At 50.4% G+C, this 18,663-nt stretch overlaps 7 protein-coding genes across 7 annotated transcripts; 5 read left to right on the plus strand and 2 right to left on the minus strand.

Annotated features, from left to right (window-relative positions):
• Positions 1 to 94: 94 nt before the first annotated feature.
• Positions 95 to 1,612, plus strand: BDW47DRAFT_133199 (DUF1343 domain-containing protein; the record flags this gene model as incomplete). Its single annotated transcript, XM_024817777.1, has 5 exons — positions 95 to 429; positions 491 to 596; positions 649 to 975; positions 1,026 to 1,123; positions 1,181 to 1,612. The coding sequence occupies exons 1-5, from the start codon at positions 112 to 114 to the stop codon at positions 1,610 to 1,612; spliced, it is 1,281 nt and encodes a 426-aa protein (XP_024669980.1). The 5' UTR covers positions 95 to 111.
• Positions 1,613 to 4,414: 2,802 nt separating this feature from the next.
• Positions 4,415 to 6,622, plus strand: BDW47DRAFT_133202 (uncharacterized protein; the record flags this gene model as incomplete). Its single annotated transcript, XM_024817778.1, has 7 exons — positions 4,415 to 4,650; positions 4,713 to 4,749; positions 4,811 to 5,058; positions 5,224 to 5,520; positions 5,583 to 6,066; positions 6,124 to 6,193; positions 6,245 to 6,622. 7 exons carry the CDS (start codon positions 4,415 to 4,417, stop codon positions 6,487 to 6,489), a joined length of 1,617 nt encoding a protein of 538 aa, XP_024669981.1. The 3' UTR covers positions 6,490 to 6,622.
• Positions 6,623 to 8,449: 1,827 nt separating this feature from the next.
• BDW47DRAFT_127707 (heterokaryon incompatibility protein-domain-containing protein) lies at positions 8,450 to 9,771 on the minus strand (the record flags this gene model as incomplete). The annotated part of the gene is made up of 2 exons (XM_024816755.1): positions 8,450 to 8,506; positions 8,593 to 9,771. 2 exons carry the CDS (start codon positions 9,769 to 9,771, stop codon positions 8,450 to 8,452), a joined length of 1,236 nt encoding a protein of 411 aa, XP_024669982.1.
• A 905-nt stretch (positions 9,772 to 10,676) lies between these two features.
• BDW47DRAFT_127708 (uncharacterized protein) lies at positions 10,677 to 11,270 on the plus strand (the record flags this gene model as incomplete). Its single annotated transcript, XM_024816756.1, has 3 exons — positions 10,677 to 10,704; positions 10,761 to 10,874; positions 10,948 to 11,270. 3 exons carry the CDS (start codon positions 10,677 to 10,679, stop codon positions 11,268 to 11,270), a joined length of 465 nt encoding a protein of 154 aa, XP_024669983.1.
• A 1,036-nt stretch (positions 11,271 to 12,306) lies between these two features.
• Positions 12,307 to 13,473, plus strand: BDW47DRAFT_133204 (DUF3431 domain-containing protein; the record flags this gene model as incomplete). The annotated part of the gene is made up of 1 exon (XM_024817779.1): positions 12,307 to 13,473. The coding sequence occupies exon 1, from the start codon at positions 12,370 to 12,372 to the stop codon at positions 13,471 to 13,473; it is 1,104 nt and encodes a 367-aa protein (XP_024669984.1). The 5' UTR covers positions 12,307 to 12,369.
• A 1,208-nt stretch (positions 13,474 to 14,681) lies between these two features.
• On the plus strand, positions 14,682 to 16,449 carry BDW47DRAFT_133206 (aldehyde dehydrogenase; the record flags this gene model as incomplete). Its single annotated transcript, XM_024817780.1, has 3 exons — positions 14,682 to 15,843; positions 15,951 to 15,955; positions 16,001 to 16,449. The coding sequence occupies exons 1-3, from the start codon at positions 14,759 to 14,761 to the stop codon at positions 16,447 to 16,449; spliced, it is 1,539 nt and encodes a 512-aa protein (XP_024669985.1). The 5' UTR covers positions 14,682 to 14,758.
• Positions 16,450 to 16,473: 24 nt separating this feature from the next.
• On the minus strand, positions 16,474 to 17,875 carry BDW47DRAFT_119168 (endo alpha-1,4 polygalactosaminidase; the record flags this gene model as incomplete). Its single annotated transcript, XM_024815318.1, has 3 exons — positions 16,474 to 16,511; positions 16,874 to 17,668; positions 17,791 to 17,875. 3 exons carry the CDS (start codon positions 17,873 to 17,875, stop codon positions 16,474 to 16,476), a joined length of 918 nt encoding a protein of 305 aa, XP_024669986.1.
• Positions 17,876 to 18,663: the final 788 nt, after the last annotated feature.

Raw genomic sequence — 18,663 nt, forward strand, 5'->3', positions numbered from 1 at the left:
ATGCATTAAAAGTTTTTGATAGAAAGTTTTCGATATTCCTCAGGGATAGCAAAATGATCCCCATTAGTGCAGCGCACACTCATCAATAGATCACTCAATTGGGCAAGCATCATGAAGATATCCGGTATCAAAAGGCTATGCCTGATTGCAGCTTGCGTCCACGCCGCAGTAGCTGAGCCGGTCGTTCGCACGGGTTTAGATGTCCTGCGTGGAGCGGACTACAAGCAACTACATGGGCGCAAAGTCCTCATCCTGACGAATCCTACCGGAATTACCCCTGACTTCGACTTGGGCGTAGACGTCATGGCCTCGTCTGGCAAGGTCAGTCTCGCAGGGGTCATGGGCCCTGAACATGGCTTTCGAGGTACCGCACCGGCCGGAGGGTCGGAGGGCACATTTACAGATGAAAAGACTGGTTTGACGGTTTATGTATGAATTCCTTGTCCATATAATATGCGAGAAACGAGTGGTACTCATACGGGTATAACAGGATGCATACAATGCCAACACGTCCACCCTGGTGGGGTACATCCGGGACTCAGGAGCGGACACGGTCCTCTATGACATTCAGGACGTTGGGGCGCGGTTTTACACATGTATGTACACCCTGTACCCCTGCTGTATTTGCCCATCTGATGCTCCATCAAGATACGTGGGCAATGTTTGACACGATGGTCGCCGCTGCCCTATCCAATGTATCATACATTGTTCTCGACCGACCAAACCCCATAACCGGGCTCAATGCTTTCGGCCCCGTGCTGAACGAGAAGTACGCATCCTACGTCGGACGCCGACCAATTGCCCAAGCCCACGGCATGACATCCGCTGAATTGGCCCGTATGTTCGTTGGTGAAGGCTGGATCAAACATGCCGCCAAGGGGGCGAATCTACACCTCGACGTCGTTCCAATGCAGGGATGGAAGCGAGAGATGGCCTGGGAAGACACAGGCTTACCGTGGGTCATGCCCAGCCCTAGTACGTACTCCAATCGGAACTGTAACAGGCCCAATACTAACGTGGTGTAGATATGCCCACCCCCCAAACGGCCCTGCTATACCCCGGGACGGGCATGTTTGAAGGAACCAACCTGTCCGAGGGACGGGGAACTACGCGACCCTTCGAGGTTAGTCTACACTTTACGACAAGTATTTATTTTCAGTCTGATGATTAATTGCAACAGTTGCTGGGTGCAACGTTCGGTAACGAGACATGGGCCATGCACATGCGGTCCCTGGAGGTTGCAAATACGAATTATCGCTTCGCGTGCTTTAGCCCAACTACTTCCAAATTTGAGTCGGAAACGGCTTGTGGTGTGCAAACTTATGTTTCACTACGAAACCAAGCGAGCTATGAGGGATTTGATCCAGTTTATCTGGGCGTCGCTTTGTTGTCGACTGCCAAGCAGCTCTATCAAACTCCGAAGAACGGGACCGCATTCGAGTGGTTGGCGAGCACATCTGACAAAAGCCAGTTCAATGTTGATATCCTCGCGGGGAGTCCACTAGTTCGTGAGGGAATCGATGCTGGGTTGACACCAGAGGCGATTAGAGCAAGCTGGAAACCTGCCCTGGCTAAATTCAAAGCCCAGAGAGCGCAGTATCTGGTGTATTGAAATGGAAGGATGACCATGTACTATTACGAAAAGGCTTGCACATGTTACCTCTTAGATCCGTTCTTTTGAATTATGAGCTGGATAGGATTTTGTATGCATACAGGGAGTGGTCTAACGTCTGCATATTCTGCAGATTGTGATATCCACAGAGATTGTGGACGTGCCGGATGACCATCGATGGAATGAAAGAGGACATTCCCTGGATAGCGGAAATTCAGAGGAAGCACAGGGTATATTGGCATAGAGTATATTGACTTTACCGCGTGCCTGTTTGGTCAACAATGGCAATATCGGTGGTATCATACTGAATAAATGTGGCGTCGGGCTTATAAATCAAGTTGCCGACCTTGAACAGCATCCACAAAAAAAAAAAATCAATAACTTAATTGAACTTTCCTGCTTACTACATAGCTGACAATGGATTTGAACTTCACCGATCCTTTAAAAATCCCACGGGGCGTCACTGTCATGTGCCTGGATGGTGGATATGGTTTGGTAGCACAGGTCCTTTCCATTGCGGGGAAAACGCTATGCCAACCTTGTATGCTGTTTGTTTTTTACCCCACTACATAAAGCCTGCTGGTACTTGGTGTTTTGAACGCGACCTATCCTGTCACTCCGAAAACTGTATTCATTGACTGGACACGTGGTTGATTGTGAATACCCGGGGTTTTATTGCACGGCTTCTGTTCACGTTCAAAAGTAGGTTCACATGTTTCAGCTATGGAGTAAAGCTGCCTGTAGTACAAGATCCTGCTCGGCCAAGAAATATACAGCCGTCGTAGTTATGGTGAAGATATAGTTCCATATCAGCGAAGAGTATATGAGTGAAACTATAGTTTTTGACCCAAAGTGGAGCCTAGGGATCTACACATGGGAAGATTGCTATCTAAGTAGGGATTGACAAATTCCCGCCTTGACTCCTCTTCGCTATGCCATGCGCACTACTAGTGGCCGAGCAGATGACCATGATCAACATCCACGTACTCCGTACTACGTAATACAAATTGAGGCAGTGCATGAGGATGCAGGAACAGTCCCAAATGCCCATCTTTGTCTCTGTTCGTCCCGCCTGGCCCCTGGCTATATCCAACCCCATCCCTAACCTATTACCCTTCATCAAGCGTTCAGCGAACCGCAGGTCATCGTTAGAATCCTCCTTTTTGCCCGATAGTTGAGATTGCCTACCCTTTTAGCCCCGTACCAGGAAAGCAATCCATGTCTCGAAACGAACGGTGCTTCTTCGTCTTCAATAAGTCCCAAATTGACGCTTCCTCATTTGATTAACCGGTCCGGAAATCCCCCAAACCTATCACAGGTTGTCAATTGCGCTATATATCTTAACCCTACAGAAGAAATAGGTCATATAGCATGGAATGACACTAACATAAAAATCTTGAACGAGCGTATACATCGATGTTCACTGACTGGGCACCGTTGCGGCCCACAGTGATGATCCTATGTTCCCGCCCCAAGAGGTCTTCATTTTCCCAATTGCTTCTCGACAGTCAGGTGGTCCATGAACTACTATACGCTATTCGACTAGTCGAACAATAGACACTGACATCAGGTGTCTCTTGGGTGCTCCCTTGACGGGACCACCTCGCCCTGGTGGGTCGGATATCGATCCTCGCGGGGATGGCGGGGCATGGTTGATATCCCGCCAACCCATTGGATGTATCAACCAACATCAACGCCCGAGGAGTGTGGCCGGACCAGTAATCTTTTAGTAAAGAACTTGGTCTTTTGGAGGCGATGTAGCAGGAGATTGGCAGGGGTCACACACGACACAGCCGCCGCGTGAGGGAGCTGAAATTTGCATCTCTGGGTTATCTGAATACATTATGTCTTGTAGAAGCGGCAACTGACCATCATCAGAGTGTGAGTTCTTATCACGAACTTGAATATCCTTCTACACAGTGTGCTCCCTATCCTCTCATGAAAGAATAATCCCTGAGATATACCTGTTGATCAGGGCTTCCCTATAGACCTCATTGTCATATAATCATAGATTTATCGCAGATGAGATAGCCACAATATGTCTTAGAAGGTAGGATGGCAGTGGGTATACCCAATCGGTTAATTACCAACATTAACTGGCTACGCCATCGCCAAGCTACGGCCCCATCTATGCCCACTTGGAGAGGCTATACAATCGCACCTACACTTTGTGCGCAAAGACTGATTCGCTAGCAGGCTCACACTATACCGTTTCCCCCAAAGATCTTCCTCGGTGGAGATGGCCCCCCACCGTAGACAACCTTTCGTGTTGGATAGTGATATATAGGATGTATTTCTTATGTCCAACATCACAGCAATTTGGGGCCAGGTCTGTATTGTCACAATCCTGTGATACCCCTGCCTCTCGCCCTGTAGGATGCTTCCCACACTGTTCACCGGGCCGGTGGAGCATACGTTGAGGTGATTGTGGAGAAAATCTGGTTGGACAGAGGTAGCAAGATGGGATATTGTCTGATCTCATGAATGGGGGTCGGTATGGGCGGCTGGTGAGGCAGCTGGTGGGATAGATAACAGATCGGTGTTTTGTATATAAACCAGCGAGTCACCACGCAACAGCTACCAGAATTCTTCTTCATTTTCAGCCAATATTTGATCAGACTGTACTCTCGTTCCTTACTGTTAATCACAACCTCTCTTCAAGCAATAAACATTTTCGCCATGCGTCTGGGAGGTGTCATCCTCCTGGGTCAGCTGGTTAGCCAGGTCAAAGCAGTTCCTCGTCCGCAGAACACAGCCCAGAACGGGTCACAAACCAACAATGGGGCCAATTCCTGGAAAACTATGCAGTGTGCACAGCTTCAAGGAGACCCGGCAGCAGAGTGGAAAGCCGCTAATGGCGATGCTGCCTGGAATACTACCACTGCCTCGTGGCGCCAGCTACAATCGAAAGGGAAGGCCTTCCCTCGGTTCGTGAGCGAGTTTCTCCACGGACCGGACGGGATGCGATGCAGTGATTTCGCGACAGAGAATCGTTGCGCCATGCCCGTCGAGTGTCAAAATAACATTATCCCCGCTGGGTATGTCGAAGTAGCTGATCTTTTCATCTTGGTGATATCCAGCGACTCTGACCATGTGGCAGTTCGGTGATTCTGAATGGGTTTGTGGCAATCCACCAGGTCTGTGATGACATGTCCAGTTAAAATCGCCTAAGTGTATGATACTGACGTATTCTGGCAGCTTCACGCCTCGAACTATCAAGGCATCGACAGCCTCGAGGCAGACCTCACGGCGGAGGTCGGAACATTTCGGGATACATTTGCCCCAGAGGAGCAAGATGAGAGCAAAGCCAAGAAGAACATCTTTGACTCCATCATGCTAGTACTGATGCTTGGGGAGTCTCTGATATTTAGCGCCGGTATGTTGCAAGCCCCACCCCCCCCACCGGTTCAGAGTTGCAGGCTAAGTCTTAGCACCCATAGCGCTGAGTGCGGTAGAACATGTGGCCAAAGCCGTGACATACGACTTTATCATGGCCAGTCAAGCGTCCGTGGGTGCTTTCTACAAGACCAATATGAAAGCGTGAGTCCCGCGCCCCACTATCGCAGGTCTGCCCCTGTCGAAATGACCGTGCCCATTTCCCCATATGTCAGTCTAACTATGTACAGTGCGGTCGAGGGCCTAAAGGTACAGAACGATATCAGCTCATATCTAGGACAGACCATGCTGGCCTGGAAGGGCCTGGAGTCTCAGTATCTGCAGTCTATATTCTCCGGCTCGGATGATAGCAACAAGAAATTGTATGATATCATCCACCACGGCGTCCAACAAGATCCCATCAACACCCTCGACCTAAACAAGACAATGGGAGAAATGAAAAAAGCCATATATGGCCAGATGATCCCCTATGCGTGGAGCGTTGCCCCGGGTGACAAGCGCCCCTTTATCTGGTCAGTCTTTCCATTGATCGATGGCTGGTGCAATGGATCAACGAACTAAAGTCATCGACAAGGCGAACAATTTATGACTGCGATGAGAATACAAAGGACATTCCGGAGGAATACAACAGTCCTCTTGATCAGAAGTTCGCTGTCGACACCAACGTCTGCCATGATGGGAAGATTCATTATCTTCTCGCCGCTTACAACAAGGACATGTCCAACTACGGACTAGACCGACTACCTGGTGGTGTGCACTCCACACTAGATGGGTCTCGGTGGGGTGGGCTTACTCTCGAGCAAATCGTTGCGAGCAGCATCGCAGGGTGGAAGAACAACAATCAGAAGAACGGATATCCGCGCCCGAACATGGACGACATCATTGGTAAATTCGGCAAGGAAAAGGTCGATCTGAGCATGGCCGGATTCTTCAACTTTCCTATCTGCACGGGACTATATAGACGCGGCATCGAGGATGTGATCTCGCGCGGCAATCCCGACGACCCTTCGTGGCCGTGCGACAGCGCGGAGGGATATAGTAGTAGTGGTACCAACATCGTGAGTTGATTCTACCACAGCTTCATTACCACATAGCAGTTGCTGACTTGGCCACAGAACATTGCACGGGGCTGTATTGTGATCAACGATTCCAAGCGCTGCGCGCAGGGAACCGGTGGTGCATATAGTAAGTTTTCTGCCCGAACAGACTTGCAGCACGCACTAACAGCGTGGCTAGACGTCGCGGATCAAAGCAAGGAGAAGAACACTGCCACGATCTATGCTGGGTTTGATGGTGATGACCACATTCATGACAGGGTGACTCCACCGTGCAAACTAAATGCCGAATGGCCCCGGAACTGGGGAGACTTGGATTTCGACAACAACTGCCTTAAGAGTCGGGATGAGAGTTACGAACTGTGCTGCTCGGACAAGACCAAGACAAGCGATGTCGTTATCAATCCATATGTGCCTCAGGACTAGTCCTTTTTTTCTGGGGTAGCCAGGATGGGTTGGTTTGGGATGCATATGCCATAGTGCTATGGTAACCGTATCTCGTTGTTTCCTTTCTGATAGTGGAAGGGCTGGGCGTTGAATAGTATTCAATTTATCTAAACCCTTGAAATAGTATATATACTGTAAATTGGCAGCTACAAGAGCTTGCTGAAGTTGTTCATTTTCGTCGAATTTGGGCACCCCAGACGCGCTCTTTGTATGAACCCAAGTCTCGTTAATAGTATGGGCAAGGCGAATTAAGTCACTGCCACCTGCTTCGCAGGCCATTTGCTTCGCCTTAAAAAATACATGTAAAGACACGCGCGATGTTAGGGTTTACACAATCCACGTTAGAGATATAGTCCCTATCCCAGTGTTGCGACAGGATTCATTGATACTCTGACATGCCATAATTTGCACTATTCCTGACAGGGCAATCCAGTTGCCGCTGCCAAGGTTGATTAATGTTCTCGCTGTTAGGATGAACTAGCTAGCTTCATTTTCGTTATCGGTCGGAATGAGTTATGTATGCCAAATGAGATCTGTACGCGTTGATTTGCGATAGCTTTTGACAAGAGGGGACGGTTCTTGTTATTGGTCTCCGCGTCGGCTCTCGCTGTATGTCTCTTAGGAGAAAACACATCGCCAACACGCATCAGGCACCATCTCCCAAGATAGAAAAGTAGCGTACATAGAAGGGCCACGGTGGCGCCCAGAGCTAAGATGATTTTCACCATCCCGTATACCATCTCAAGTTGTTTGAATACAGGCATAATCAACATGTTGATGATGATCAGAGAGTACTTCGTGTCTAGCCATTCCATGGGGCCTCAAGTATAAACTCGATGACACGCAGAGAAAATAAACCCCGATGGGTGGGTAGTATTGTGAAGTTGTTTTGGACTAATCAACATGAGCAATCCCAAAACCGGATCAAAAGCCATGAGAAAGGAAAGTCGGCATCATGTGACAAAACAGTGGGGAATCTACATCGTGTGAAAATATTGTTTCTCATAAGCTTCATTCTCCCCCAATATTACTTCTAATTTGCGGCGTGGAACAAAGTACAATTACCACATCCTAATTCACCAGATATATAGACAGAGAATACCACGCATCCATCTACATACGCGCGAAGCAAGACCTGCTTATATTATATGAAAGACGAGGGTAGGGGTATATATAGTATCTGCCCTAGAAATAATATAAATTATAGCACCCATTTTGACAGATTATTGGATTGCTGTTTCGTTTCTTTTTCCTTCCACTATGAGCAGCGAAGACGACTACACGTCGACGAAAGTTTGATCCTACCTATAAAGGGACAGGTCCACAGCTCCCAGTTGGATGTCTATGTACCACCCTAACCCACAAGGTGTCATTACTCGACAGTGACAATAACCGCATACTAATAAATCATCAAATGGATGGCTCATGACCTAATTACACGTATACATGCATAGCTTCAGTAGCCACCCGAAAGTAAAATACAGTTATGGCAGCCTTTCCACACGGACCATCCTCGTTCTGGCAGTCATTGTTTTACTTGAGCCAAAGGGGCAATATGGAATTGCGCGTGTCTCCACGCCGATGGAAATATGTACCCAGATGCCCACCCAATCGCCGTAGGAGTTCCCTCGGGTGATGGCTCTTGACAGAAACTTCGACGACCACGAAGGACTCCCCATAGACTGTTTTAAACCTTAGCTTGACAGATACCCGCTCCCATTGACTAAGTCGAAATTTCCGAGAAGCCACGGCGTACGGTAGATTTTCCCCCTCTAGTTCGACCGACCCACCACTTAGCTTGACCAACCCATTCACAGGTTCTTGCCGTGACCACCACCCACACACGATATCAAATGTCTCGCCGCCAACGTCCAGGCAAAAGCCTTCCTTGAAGCTGCGCAAGACCCAGCGGTCCAGATCGACGGACAAGATATACACATCAGACGCCCACCCGGAACGGTTCCGCACAACCCCCGACTGATGGGTTCGGGTCCATCTGCCTGGACAGCTAGGCAGGTCTGAAATCGAAAGAAGGGGCCCTGGGCCCTGGTGGATGCGTAGGTAGCATGCCTTATTGCTCACTCCAGGCGGTACTGAGCCCCCCTGCGCCTCGCAGGTCATGACGATGAAGAACGATCGGCTTTTGGCCTTTCTCTCAATGCCGTACTCTATGGTACGCAGCCGCGTGGACAGATGAAGAACCTCGGAGGTGCCGTCCGCATCTTCCTTGACTGTGATTGCCAAGGACCCAGGGGGACAATCATTGTAACGGCATCCCAGCGTCATGAGCCAGTAGCCCTTGCGGAGGGGCAATGCTGGGAGGGTGATGTGCAAACCCTTTTTGGTTATGATGTATGCCTCGACATTCCGAGGCCGTGGCCACTGGTAGATGCGACTGGCGTTTTCGAAGTACGCAGGCGACGGCGCCAGCATACTGCTGTTATAGTGGACCAGTGTCTCGTCCATCGTGCCGATATCACCCTCCCAGGCGAAGAGACTCGTGTCATTCGACTGCTTCATGAGTTCCTTTTGAAACCGCATGAATGCGGTCGCTCCCTCGCCGTACAGCAGAGGCATGTTTACCTTGAATAGACCAAGAAGGCAGTATGCCTGGTCCTCTATCCTCGACGTCTGCCGCTTGGCTGCCCACGACAGCTTCCGCGCCACGCAGACGTCGTTGAGCTCCAACCCCGTGTCTCTTGCCCCCTCTAATATCGGACGGTCAATCCCGGTGATGGCACAAATCACGCTGGCCATCTCATGCTTGGTGGTCAGACAACGCCAGGTGGAGCTGTAGAATATGACTTCGTTGGGAGCTATCAGCTCCTGTAACGTCCACCCTCGTGTCCAATAGCGGGAATTTGCAAACGCTCCATTGAGGAAATCCCGCGTCGGCTGCTGGTCCCAGGGGATGGAGCCATGTTCCCCCGGGACATCGGCCAGGTAGGCATAGCATTTCGTCGCACCGGAGTACCACTCATACATGGAGTTAATCGCCTCCGACAACTCTGCACTGCTCGTTCTATCAATGCAGCACGTGTCGATCCAAACATATCCCAAGGCGTCCTTGGCAGCCTGCGTGCAGCTGTACGCAATTTTGGGAAACCCTGCCCGTTCATCGGCAGGGGGGCCATCCTGCCGTTGCACATCCTGGAAACTGACTTCGTCGTCTCCCCACGTATGTGAGAGAATGGCGTACTCCGGCTTGGCGCTGGTGACGAATTCTTCCAGCTCGAGAGTGTAGACATTAAGCAGCCTCATGTTGGCCTACCCCTTTCTAAACCCCAGGAGCAGGCAAGCCAGATGCCAGAAAGTTTGACCCAGCGACACCGCTGCCGCGCGCTACTGGCCACAGGCGCAATACTATCCTCGGTGTGGCGGTGCCGCTATTTTTCAGCGCCAAACTCCAATGTCTCATATTCCCGGGCCCTAATTGAGGTCGTGACAGGTCAAGTGGAGTCGTGCTATCCAGGACTGGGTTGCGCCGCTACTAGTCCTGGAGAACTAATACGAGAATAGAGAAGCTTGAATATCGTGAGTGTCTTTAGCTACGGGGGAACAAATCCGCAGGCACGAAACCATCGAGCATTATGAGAAGGTGGAGGCACTACCGCCTGGCTCCCGTTGATGTACACGGTCCTCCCAGTAAGGTCTTAGAGACTAGGCGATCGCTTCTGCTGCTTCGCGCTCATATCCAACAAGATCTCCTCGCTCCCCCACTGACAGCCAGGACGCGCACATCCCCGCCGATCGGGTCCACCCGCTACCCTCATCCGGAACGCGAGGATCACCGTCCCCCAAACATCTGTTGCAAATACCGCGATCTTCTCCAAGTTGTGCGCCACCTGGGCTTTGAGCACCGCCGCCAGGGGGCAAGTTTCCCGCGATCGCATGTGTACTGATTGGAACACCAATTCCTCTTTGTACGCCAGCGTCGGCTCGAACAGGCTCCCCGCCTTGGAGCATCCGTAGGAACACTTGGTTGTCGAACAGAGGGTTGCAGATAGATTCGTGGTGAAATACTGCGATCATCTAGTGATGGCCTTCTTGTAGAAGATGATGTTAACGGCAAAGTCGATATGGTGATTTCGAATTTCTGTTTCTCCTTGCCGATCATGTTTGCCCCCGTGACAGCGCTCCACAAGAAATAGAAATCCAACCTCATAATGAAGATGCTCAACTACACCACTTACCGTATCACGGCCCCTTCATCGCACTACATAGACTCCACCAGCTGACATACACCCAAGAGAGTTACCAATGCATCAACTACCTCGAGTCTTCACGCTCCATGAGACAGATCAACTACACGACGCCCAAGGCTGGCATCGTGGGGTTGATCGGGACTGTCGCGTCGGAATGGAGTGGGAGCGTTCTGTCTTAAATCAGTTCAAGCGGTTGCATGACAAAGATTCTTCTTCAGCACGACCCTGGTAGGATGCATATATCATTTGATCTTTGCCATCCAAGATGCCCGCGCACAGGCTGAGCGCACCTTGAGTATCAAAGCGTTCAAGCTCTCGTACCAGCTCCCCGTGCGATTCTCCCACACGCTAGACACCGCAAAACGCGCTACTCGGGCGCTCGACTGGGCAGTCTTCACGGGGGAGGTCGGGTCGCTTTTTACAATTAGGGATGGCGCGTACTTCCCAACGGAATGTGATGTTGAGGATCATCTCCCGACAAGGGAGAGGACGGCGGTCTCCCCACGTCGGCCGCAGGGGGTGCAGATTTCTGGGATCTGTTTTCCAGTAGCCTAGAAGAAGTGCGGTCACGTCATCATGCTAACAGGTTGTGAATACCACAAGAAATATCTAGAGCATCACGCAAGTTCAGAATGTGATATATTATATGGTGAATAGACCAGTCACTTCATCAGTAGCATTATCTGGTCATTTCCATCTCCACCCTCTGTGTTGATTCATAGTTTCGCCTGTACCTGCCTTCCTATCTGCTCACTCTCTTGTCATCACACTTTCTTCACAATTGTCCCTGTAAAGTTCCTGGGAAGAGCATTCACAATTACTACTTCCCCGCGGAGTGACTTGTAGTTGATACTTGCTTTGACATGATCTTCGCAGGCAATATTGTCACAGTATCTAAACCTGTCACGCTGGTAGGCTCAAATGACAGCCATTTCGCGAATAAATGGTTGTTAGACGAGGACAGTTTTCAAAGTCTTCATTTTATCAAGTGATAGACACAGGCTAAAAGCATGCTTACCACCAGCAGTTCCTGGTTTTGAGCACCGTTGATGCAGGCCTTTGGAGGTCATGGTCATGGAGGCACTTTCCTCTAGATAGTATACATCATAAAAATGTAGGACACGGAAAATTTATTGGAAGCCAAACGCTAATAGATATTCTGTTGAAGTCCACTGGACATGACTGCAAATTACTCCAGGCTGCTGTTGAGCCTGAGGCAACTGACGCTAACCGGAAAAGGTGCGTGCCAAATCCGCGGGCACGAGAACTGGTCCAATCATAACCTTGCTCTCGCTGTTATTTTGTACGCAATTTTCAAATCTCAAAATGCGTGCGGGTATCGTCTTATGCTGGCAGAGACTGTACTCAGGGAGGCTGTGGAGATAAACAATGCTTTTGATTACTTCATAGCACTGGTATTGGGATTACGACGTCGGTATCTCAGTACAAGTTGTCAGGCGAAAGAGAGACTTCACATTGAGAGTCTAGATCACGTGATAGAGTAGTCCCGGTTATGCAATTTCATGACGCGTATTGATCCACATCCTGTGATTCCGCGCCATCCCACGCCTCCACTTCTCGCGAACTACTCCGGGACCAGCAAACTGTCGACTCCAGGATCTGGCCATTTCCTCGATTGAGGCGACGGTCCATTATGCGCAAGGCACAACGAGCTCTGGTCCAGCTGGCCGTCTTTGCGGTCATCCTTTGCTTTCTTCTCTTCCTCAACCGTCCCTCGTACGGCCAGAAGATCTTCTCCTGGCGCCACATCCGCTATCGTACTCCCGCCGCCTCACTACCGGAATCGCGCGGCGTCTGCCCGGGATTATCCAAGACCACGAAACCGGCCTTGGTGGTATCGCGTATGTCTACCGATGGCGACCCCTCCTGGCTCGACAATCTGGCCTCCCGATACCACCTCTGCGTATACACCGTCGATGCACCCGCCAACCCACGCTCCGACCAGCTCCAAGTCCCTGCGAACCGCGGCCATGAAGCCATGACTTACCTGACCTTCCTCATTGACAACTACGACCACCTTCCAGCCGCTGGCATGGTCTTTATCCACGGTTCCCGCTGGGCGTGGCACAACGACGACCCCAACTACGACAACGCCGCCCTCCTTGCCGCCCTTAACGTCCCCGCCGCCCTAGAACCCTCCGGGTACCACAATCTGCGGTGTGACTGGAGCGTCAGCACCTGTCCCTCGTCGGTTGCGCCCCAGGGTAGCCTGCAGAACTCGTTCCAGGCGGTCATCGAGCCGTGGAGCGCGCGCACTGCCTCTGACAAGGCCCTTCCCGTCACCCTGGCCACGCTATTCGGTGGGGGGGACTCCCTGCCCGTCCAGCTGGACCGTACGAATACCCTCCGATCGCAGTGCTGCGCGCAGTTTGTGGTCTCCCGGGAGAGTGTGTGGCAGCATTCACAGGATGAGTATGTCGGTCTGCGGCAGTGGCTGCTGGACGGGGGGGGCGACCGTCCATTCGTCAGGGGTGCGGCGCCGCGCGACGACCGGGTCGCTGGCCGCATCCTATCCTACCTATGGCACGTTCTGTTTATCGCTCATGAAGGCTCCGAGTCGGCGGGTATCGACTTGGAGCGCCTCAACCAGCAGGCGTGTCCGCGGGCCGACGAGTGCTATTGTCGGTTGTATGGACGGTGTGGGTTGCAGAACTGCAACAGTCCTGGCAGTTGTCGTGGGCAGTACAGCCTGCCGAAGAATTTGAAACTCCCGGACGACTGGGGGATGACGCATTGATCACGACTGCTTTGTATAAATAGAGCATCTGTATATAGTTTTATGATTCATGACCAATGACTTGGACAGAGTAAAGATTACTTTTTGAATGGTGTGTTGCTCTCATCGGTTTGTGGTATGTTCTTGTAGATCTTGCCTTCCCACCAATATATATATCCGGCAGTCTGTTTGATTTTTCGATCTCACGAGCTCGCCCTTTGACTTCAAAAAGCAAATGTATTTTGAGTATGTAATTAAATTATAAATTATAACTCAATTTCTTCAATGCAATAATATTAACCAAAATATGGATTAATTTCAAAACAAGAGTAGACTTCTCTTTAGTGATTGATCTTTTGTAACTACTTCATTTTTTTGAGAGGTACAATAGTAGTAGGTGGTGAATAATGTAAATGCATAACGCTGTGTATAAGACATACCAACAGTGCATGTCACGTGTGAGGACCCGCAACATCCTGCCTCAGGCTGCAGACTGTGACGCCCGAAGCATGGTTTCTCATGCCCTAACATATATTCCATTACTTGTTGACCACACAAATCTTCACGAAGTAGGTCCAGCTAGCCTTGATTCAAATGGGTAATTGGAGGTTGATTGGCCAGAATACAGCCATTGCCATTCCACAGGCCACATAATGGTTAAGCGGCAGGACACTTTCATGTCGTGAGTATTTTATTATGCCTCTGGATGGGTTACAATTGCACGACCTGCCTCATGCTATAAAAATGCAGCTTTCACTGATATGGTCTTACACATATGCTCTGACTCATGAAGTAGATTGAATTGTCCTTCACCTGAAGTACTGGACCGTTTAGACAAGGACCTGTGACATCCGCGGCCCGCGGCCCCACAACCGAGGATCAACGGTTCGGGCAGACTACGGACTAGGCTCGGTTGATGGTCAGATAATGGCTAGAGTTTAGGTACCAGCTTAGGATATCGTGTGAATCTCTCGATGCGATAACCGAATGGAGAAACCGAGTCAGGTCAGATACCAATAGTGGATACACTGTCGACGATGGGTAGAGTGGGCACAGGTATGATGACATACCTAAAGTCGACAGCGAGTCGGCAGGCCGTAACCACACCCCTGTAAACCATGCAAGTCCCGCTGGGCTTAACGTGCGGGGAAGCTGGACCCATGGCTTATTTGCATGCCGCTTTGTATCACAGACGCTGTTTGCTGCGGATCTCTGGGCCAACAACAGCCACTGCACCCCTCCAGACCTACCTTTTCAGACCTATTCTTTCAACCCTGGCCCCTCCTCAATCATCAACATCTTCACAATGGAGGCCTATACCTCTATTCCAGAGGTGGACTTGACTTATAAAACCCTGCAGACAACCTTCCGCAGCGGGCGTACCAAGGAGCTGGCCTGGCGGAAGTGGCAGCTGAAGCAGGTCTGGTGGCTCGTGGAAGACAACCAGCAACGCATCATCGATGCCCTCAACAAAGATATGAATCGTCACGCCTTCGAGACTACCTTCGCTGACTGCATGACCGTCAAGACCGACGTGGTTGACCACCTTAAGAACATCGACAAGTGGGCTGCAGATCAGCCTGTCGATGCTAATATGGTTATGAAAGCGTTGCTGCGGCCTTGTGTGAGGCCTGAGCCTCTTGGCGTCGCCCTCATCATAGGGCCGTGGAACTTCCCCGTCTCCCTGGTCCTGCAGCCCATGGTTGCTGCTATTGCTGCTGGATGTGCTGTTCTCATCAAACCCTCCGAGATTACCCTCGCCTGTCAGGCGCTGCTGGTCGAGCTGATACCCAAGTATATGGATCCCTCCGCGGTCCGGATCGTGACGGGGGGTCCCACAGAGACAACTGCACTGCTGGAACGCAAATTCGACCACATCTTCTTCACAGGGTCTGTCGGCGTTGCTCGTCATGTCGCCCGCGCTGCAGCCAAACACCTCACTCCCACTGTTCTCGAACTAGGTGGCCAGTGCCCGGCCATCGTGACCAAATCCGCAGACGTGGATGCTGCCGCTCGCGATATTGCCTGGGCCAAGTACCTCAACTCTGGGCAGATCTGTCTGTCTGTTAATCATGTGTTTGCCCATCCGGATATACAGGCAAAGCTCATCGAGCGGATGGCGTTCTACTTCGCTGAGTACGCCAAAAACGGGGCGGACGAGATGACGCACATCGTCAACCAGAAGAACTATGAGCGGCTGAAGGGTCTCATAGAAAAGACTCAGGGCAAGATAGAGTGCGGAGGGACCTTGGAAGCGTCAAAGAATCGCATCGCTCCGTCAGTTGTCTCTGGCGTTACGATGAATGACTCACTTCTATCTGAGGAGTTGTTTGGAACCATCTGTCCAGTTCTGACAGCATCGACCGAGGAGGCTGTCGCCGCCATCAACGAGTATGCTATCTCCTGCACCATATTGAAACCGCACAAGTAATTGACTACCCTAGTCTACCTCGCCCGCTGGCCATCTACATATTCAGCAAGAACCAACAGGAAATCAGCCACGGTAGGATCTATTGCGCCGCCCAGTAGAAAAAGCTAACAAACCGAGTGATTTCATCTACCATTTCTGGCGGAGTCACCGTAAACGGCACCATCATCCACTCCTCTGTTCCTAGCGCCCCGTTCGGCGGGGTCGGTGACTCAGGACATGGATACTACCATGGAAAGCATGGGTTCCAGGCCTTTACCCACCTGCGCACGATTGCACGACCGGTCCCACTATTTGGCAGGCTGGTTTCTTTCCTGCGCCCGCCATATTCTGTCAATCGTATCAAGTGGATAGGCGTGCGCCAAAACCTGGGTATTCGGCGGGGTTGGACACTAGATGATGAGCGGCGTATTGCCCGCCAGGGAAATCTGCTCCGTCTACCGGTTCGATTTTTTCAAATCTTAGCCTTCATTGTGACCCTAGGGCTAGTGGACCATCAGATGGAGGGGCAGTTGGGAATCATACAGAGGCTGCAGGGCTTGACCGACTTAATTCGAAACATCTTCTAGGACTGATGTTTCTACTAGTCGACGTCAGTTTAAATATTGGCCTGTATGAACAGGAGTTACTCCTCCATTCGGTACATATAGTTGAAAGTACAATAAATTCATACATGACCAAGCCTGGGTGAACTGTTCACCCGTGAAACCCCGAGACCTACACCAGGATCATGGTTCAACCCGAGGAAAAGACATACAGAGCATGGATCTACCTAACGAAAAGATGCACAGAGCGTGGATTAACCTAAGTAGAGGATAAACTACCGAATTTAAAAAAAAAAAAAAAAAGAAAAAAATCGTAGCGACCAAAACATCATATAGGAACGGCACATCAAGACCGAAAAGACAACTCACGCCCATCACGCCAACGCCAATGTACCCCCGTTGACCTTGTACTCCCAATACAGCGTGGTATTCCCCCCGCTACTCCCACCGGTCTGACAATGCTGAACCCACTCATCCAGGTCCATATTCTTGATGAGCGTGGAGAAACGGTGGGATCGCATGAACGCACAAGCCGCCGCCATCTGCTCAACGGGCACAGAGTCGTTGTTGGAGTCGTCGCCCTTGGGGTACTCGATATGGAGTACCGGTTTCCCGGCGGCGACGAAACGCTCATAGAGGAGACAATCCCCCTTCAGCGCGCACTCCTCGTTCACAGCAAACTGGACGTTGGCCATGAGCGAGGGGAGGAGGTCGGCCGCGTTCTTGAGCCCGAATGCCATCCCGCGGCTGTGGGACTCAGTAATAAGCCACTGGACGTAATCTAGGGAATCATGCGCAGTTAGAGGAAACCCGTTGTCGTTGTCGTGGATATCCACGTTGTCCGGGTCAACGGCGTCGCATCCTTGCTCATGCGCTTTGGCGGTACGAGCACTCATCGCAGTGCGGACGATGTCAGCCCGGATGTCCAGCCATCGTTCGACATTTCGACCCCGCGACCATCTCCCAAGCTTATTGCCAAGTACCTCGTCCGGGAATTGGCCGGCATCGGGGCGCCAGCTCTCCCAGGTGCCCGCTGAAAAGTAGCACACCACCTTCTGCCGTTTGGCGTGCCGATTGTCCACTGTCTCCTTTGGGTTGTCCCATAAGTCAATGTCATATATGGGGATTTTATCGTCGTAGGTTGTCGGGGGGGAGAGAAGCACAATTTCCCAACCGATGCCAAGGGGGGGCTGCCAGATGCCCTCTGGGGTGTTGCGGACGGCGTGGGTTGAGGTGCTCAAGTCTTGATATTGTTAGTGGCCTGGGGCATCGATGGAGTTGGCAGCAGCTTATGTCATGTTGGATGAGCAACAGAATAAAACTGGCAGCTTGATACATCATGGGCTCTGAAGGAAGATAGCTTACCATACGAGTCCTCATTGATGGCGCTAGCTGGAAGTGCGAGCACAGCCTGCAAGAGAAATAAGGCGAGGAGAAGGATGGGCAGCATGATGAGTGTCCTGGTGTTGTTTGATGATATGATTAAATAGTAATGCAAAGGCTGTATTTCAAGGAAGCGATTCAAGATGTGAATGAAAGGGTCGAATGCCGTAAGAAGAAGTCAGATCAAGCTTTGAAAGGAATGAGAACAAGAGAAATAATAAAAAGTACATGTGGGAAGGTTGCTTGAATCCCTTCAAATCTGGGATCACAGACAATATGCTTCCAGTCACTAGTGAATAATTTCTTGGAAATGTCTTCTTCATTAGTCGAGGATGCATGGTACGGAATATAAACCATTTACAGCAAGTAGGAGAATACTTACAGCATGATAAAAAGATTGCACTCGAGTAGATTCAGTCTTGCAATGATATTAATAAGAGAAAAGAGATTTTACGAAGTATTTCAAGATTAGATTTGTTTTAGGTAGATGATAGACTAAACAATATACTTCACACCCAGAAAAGTGATATTCTGTTTGGCATAGCCGCAAGATATTAATTTAAAGCTTTGTATATCTTCCTCTATGCTGAAATTGTCACTGAAGTTATTATACCACTCCAGGGAGGATGGTACCAGCTGCGAGTACATTCACGCGCAGTGCGTGATACATCGGATATCCCGCAGTAGAGTTTGAAGAAAGTTTGTAACTCGAGAATTGTTACTGTTAAGCTTTTTGATTTCCCCCGATGGAAAGATATGCTAAAACCCCACCCCTCAACCCTGATACCGAGTTTGAAATCTCCAAGGAGTGGACCTGGCAATTTTTTCATTTTGAACAAACAACAGTCAGTGGTA

This window comes from Aspergillus candidus (genome assembly GCF_002847045.1).
Source record: "Aspergillus candidus strain CBS 102.13 unplaced genomic scaffold BDW47scaffold_40, whole genome shotgun sequence".
Classification (NCBI taxonomy): Eukaryota; Fungi; Ascomycota; class Eurotiomycetes; order Eurotiales; family Aspergillaceae; genus Aspergillus; species Aspergillus candidus.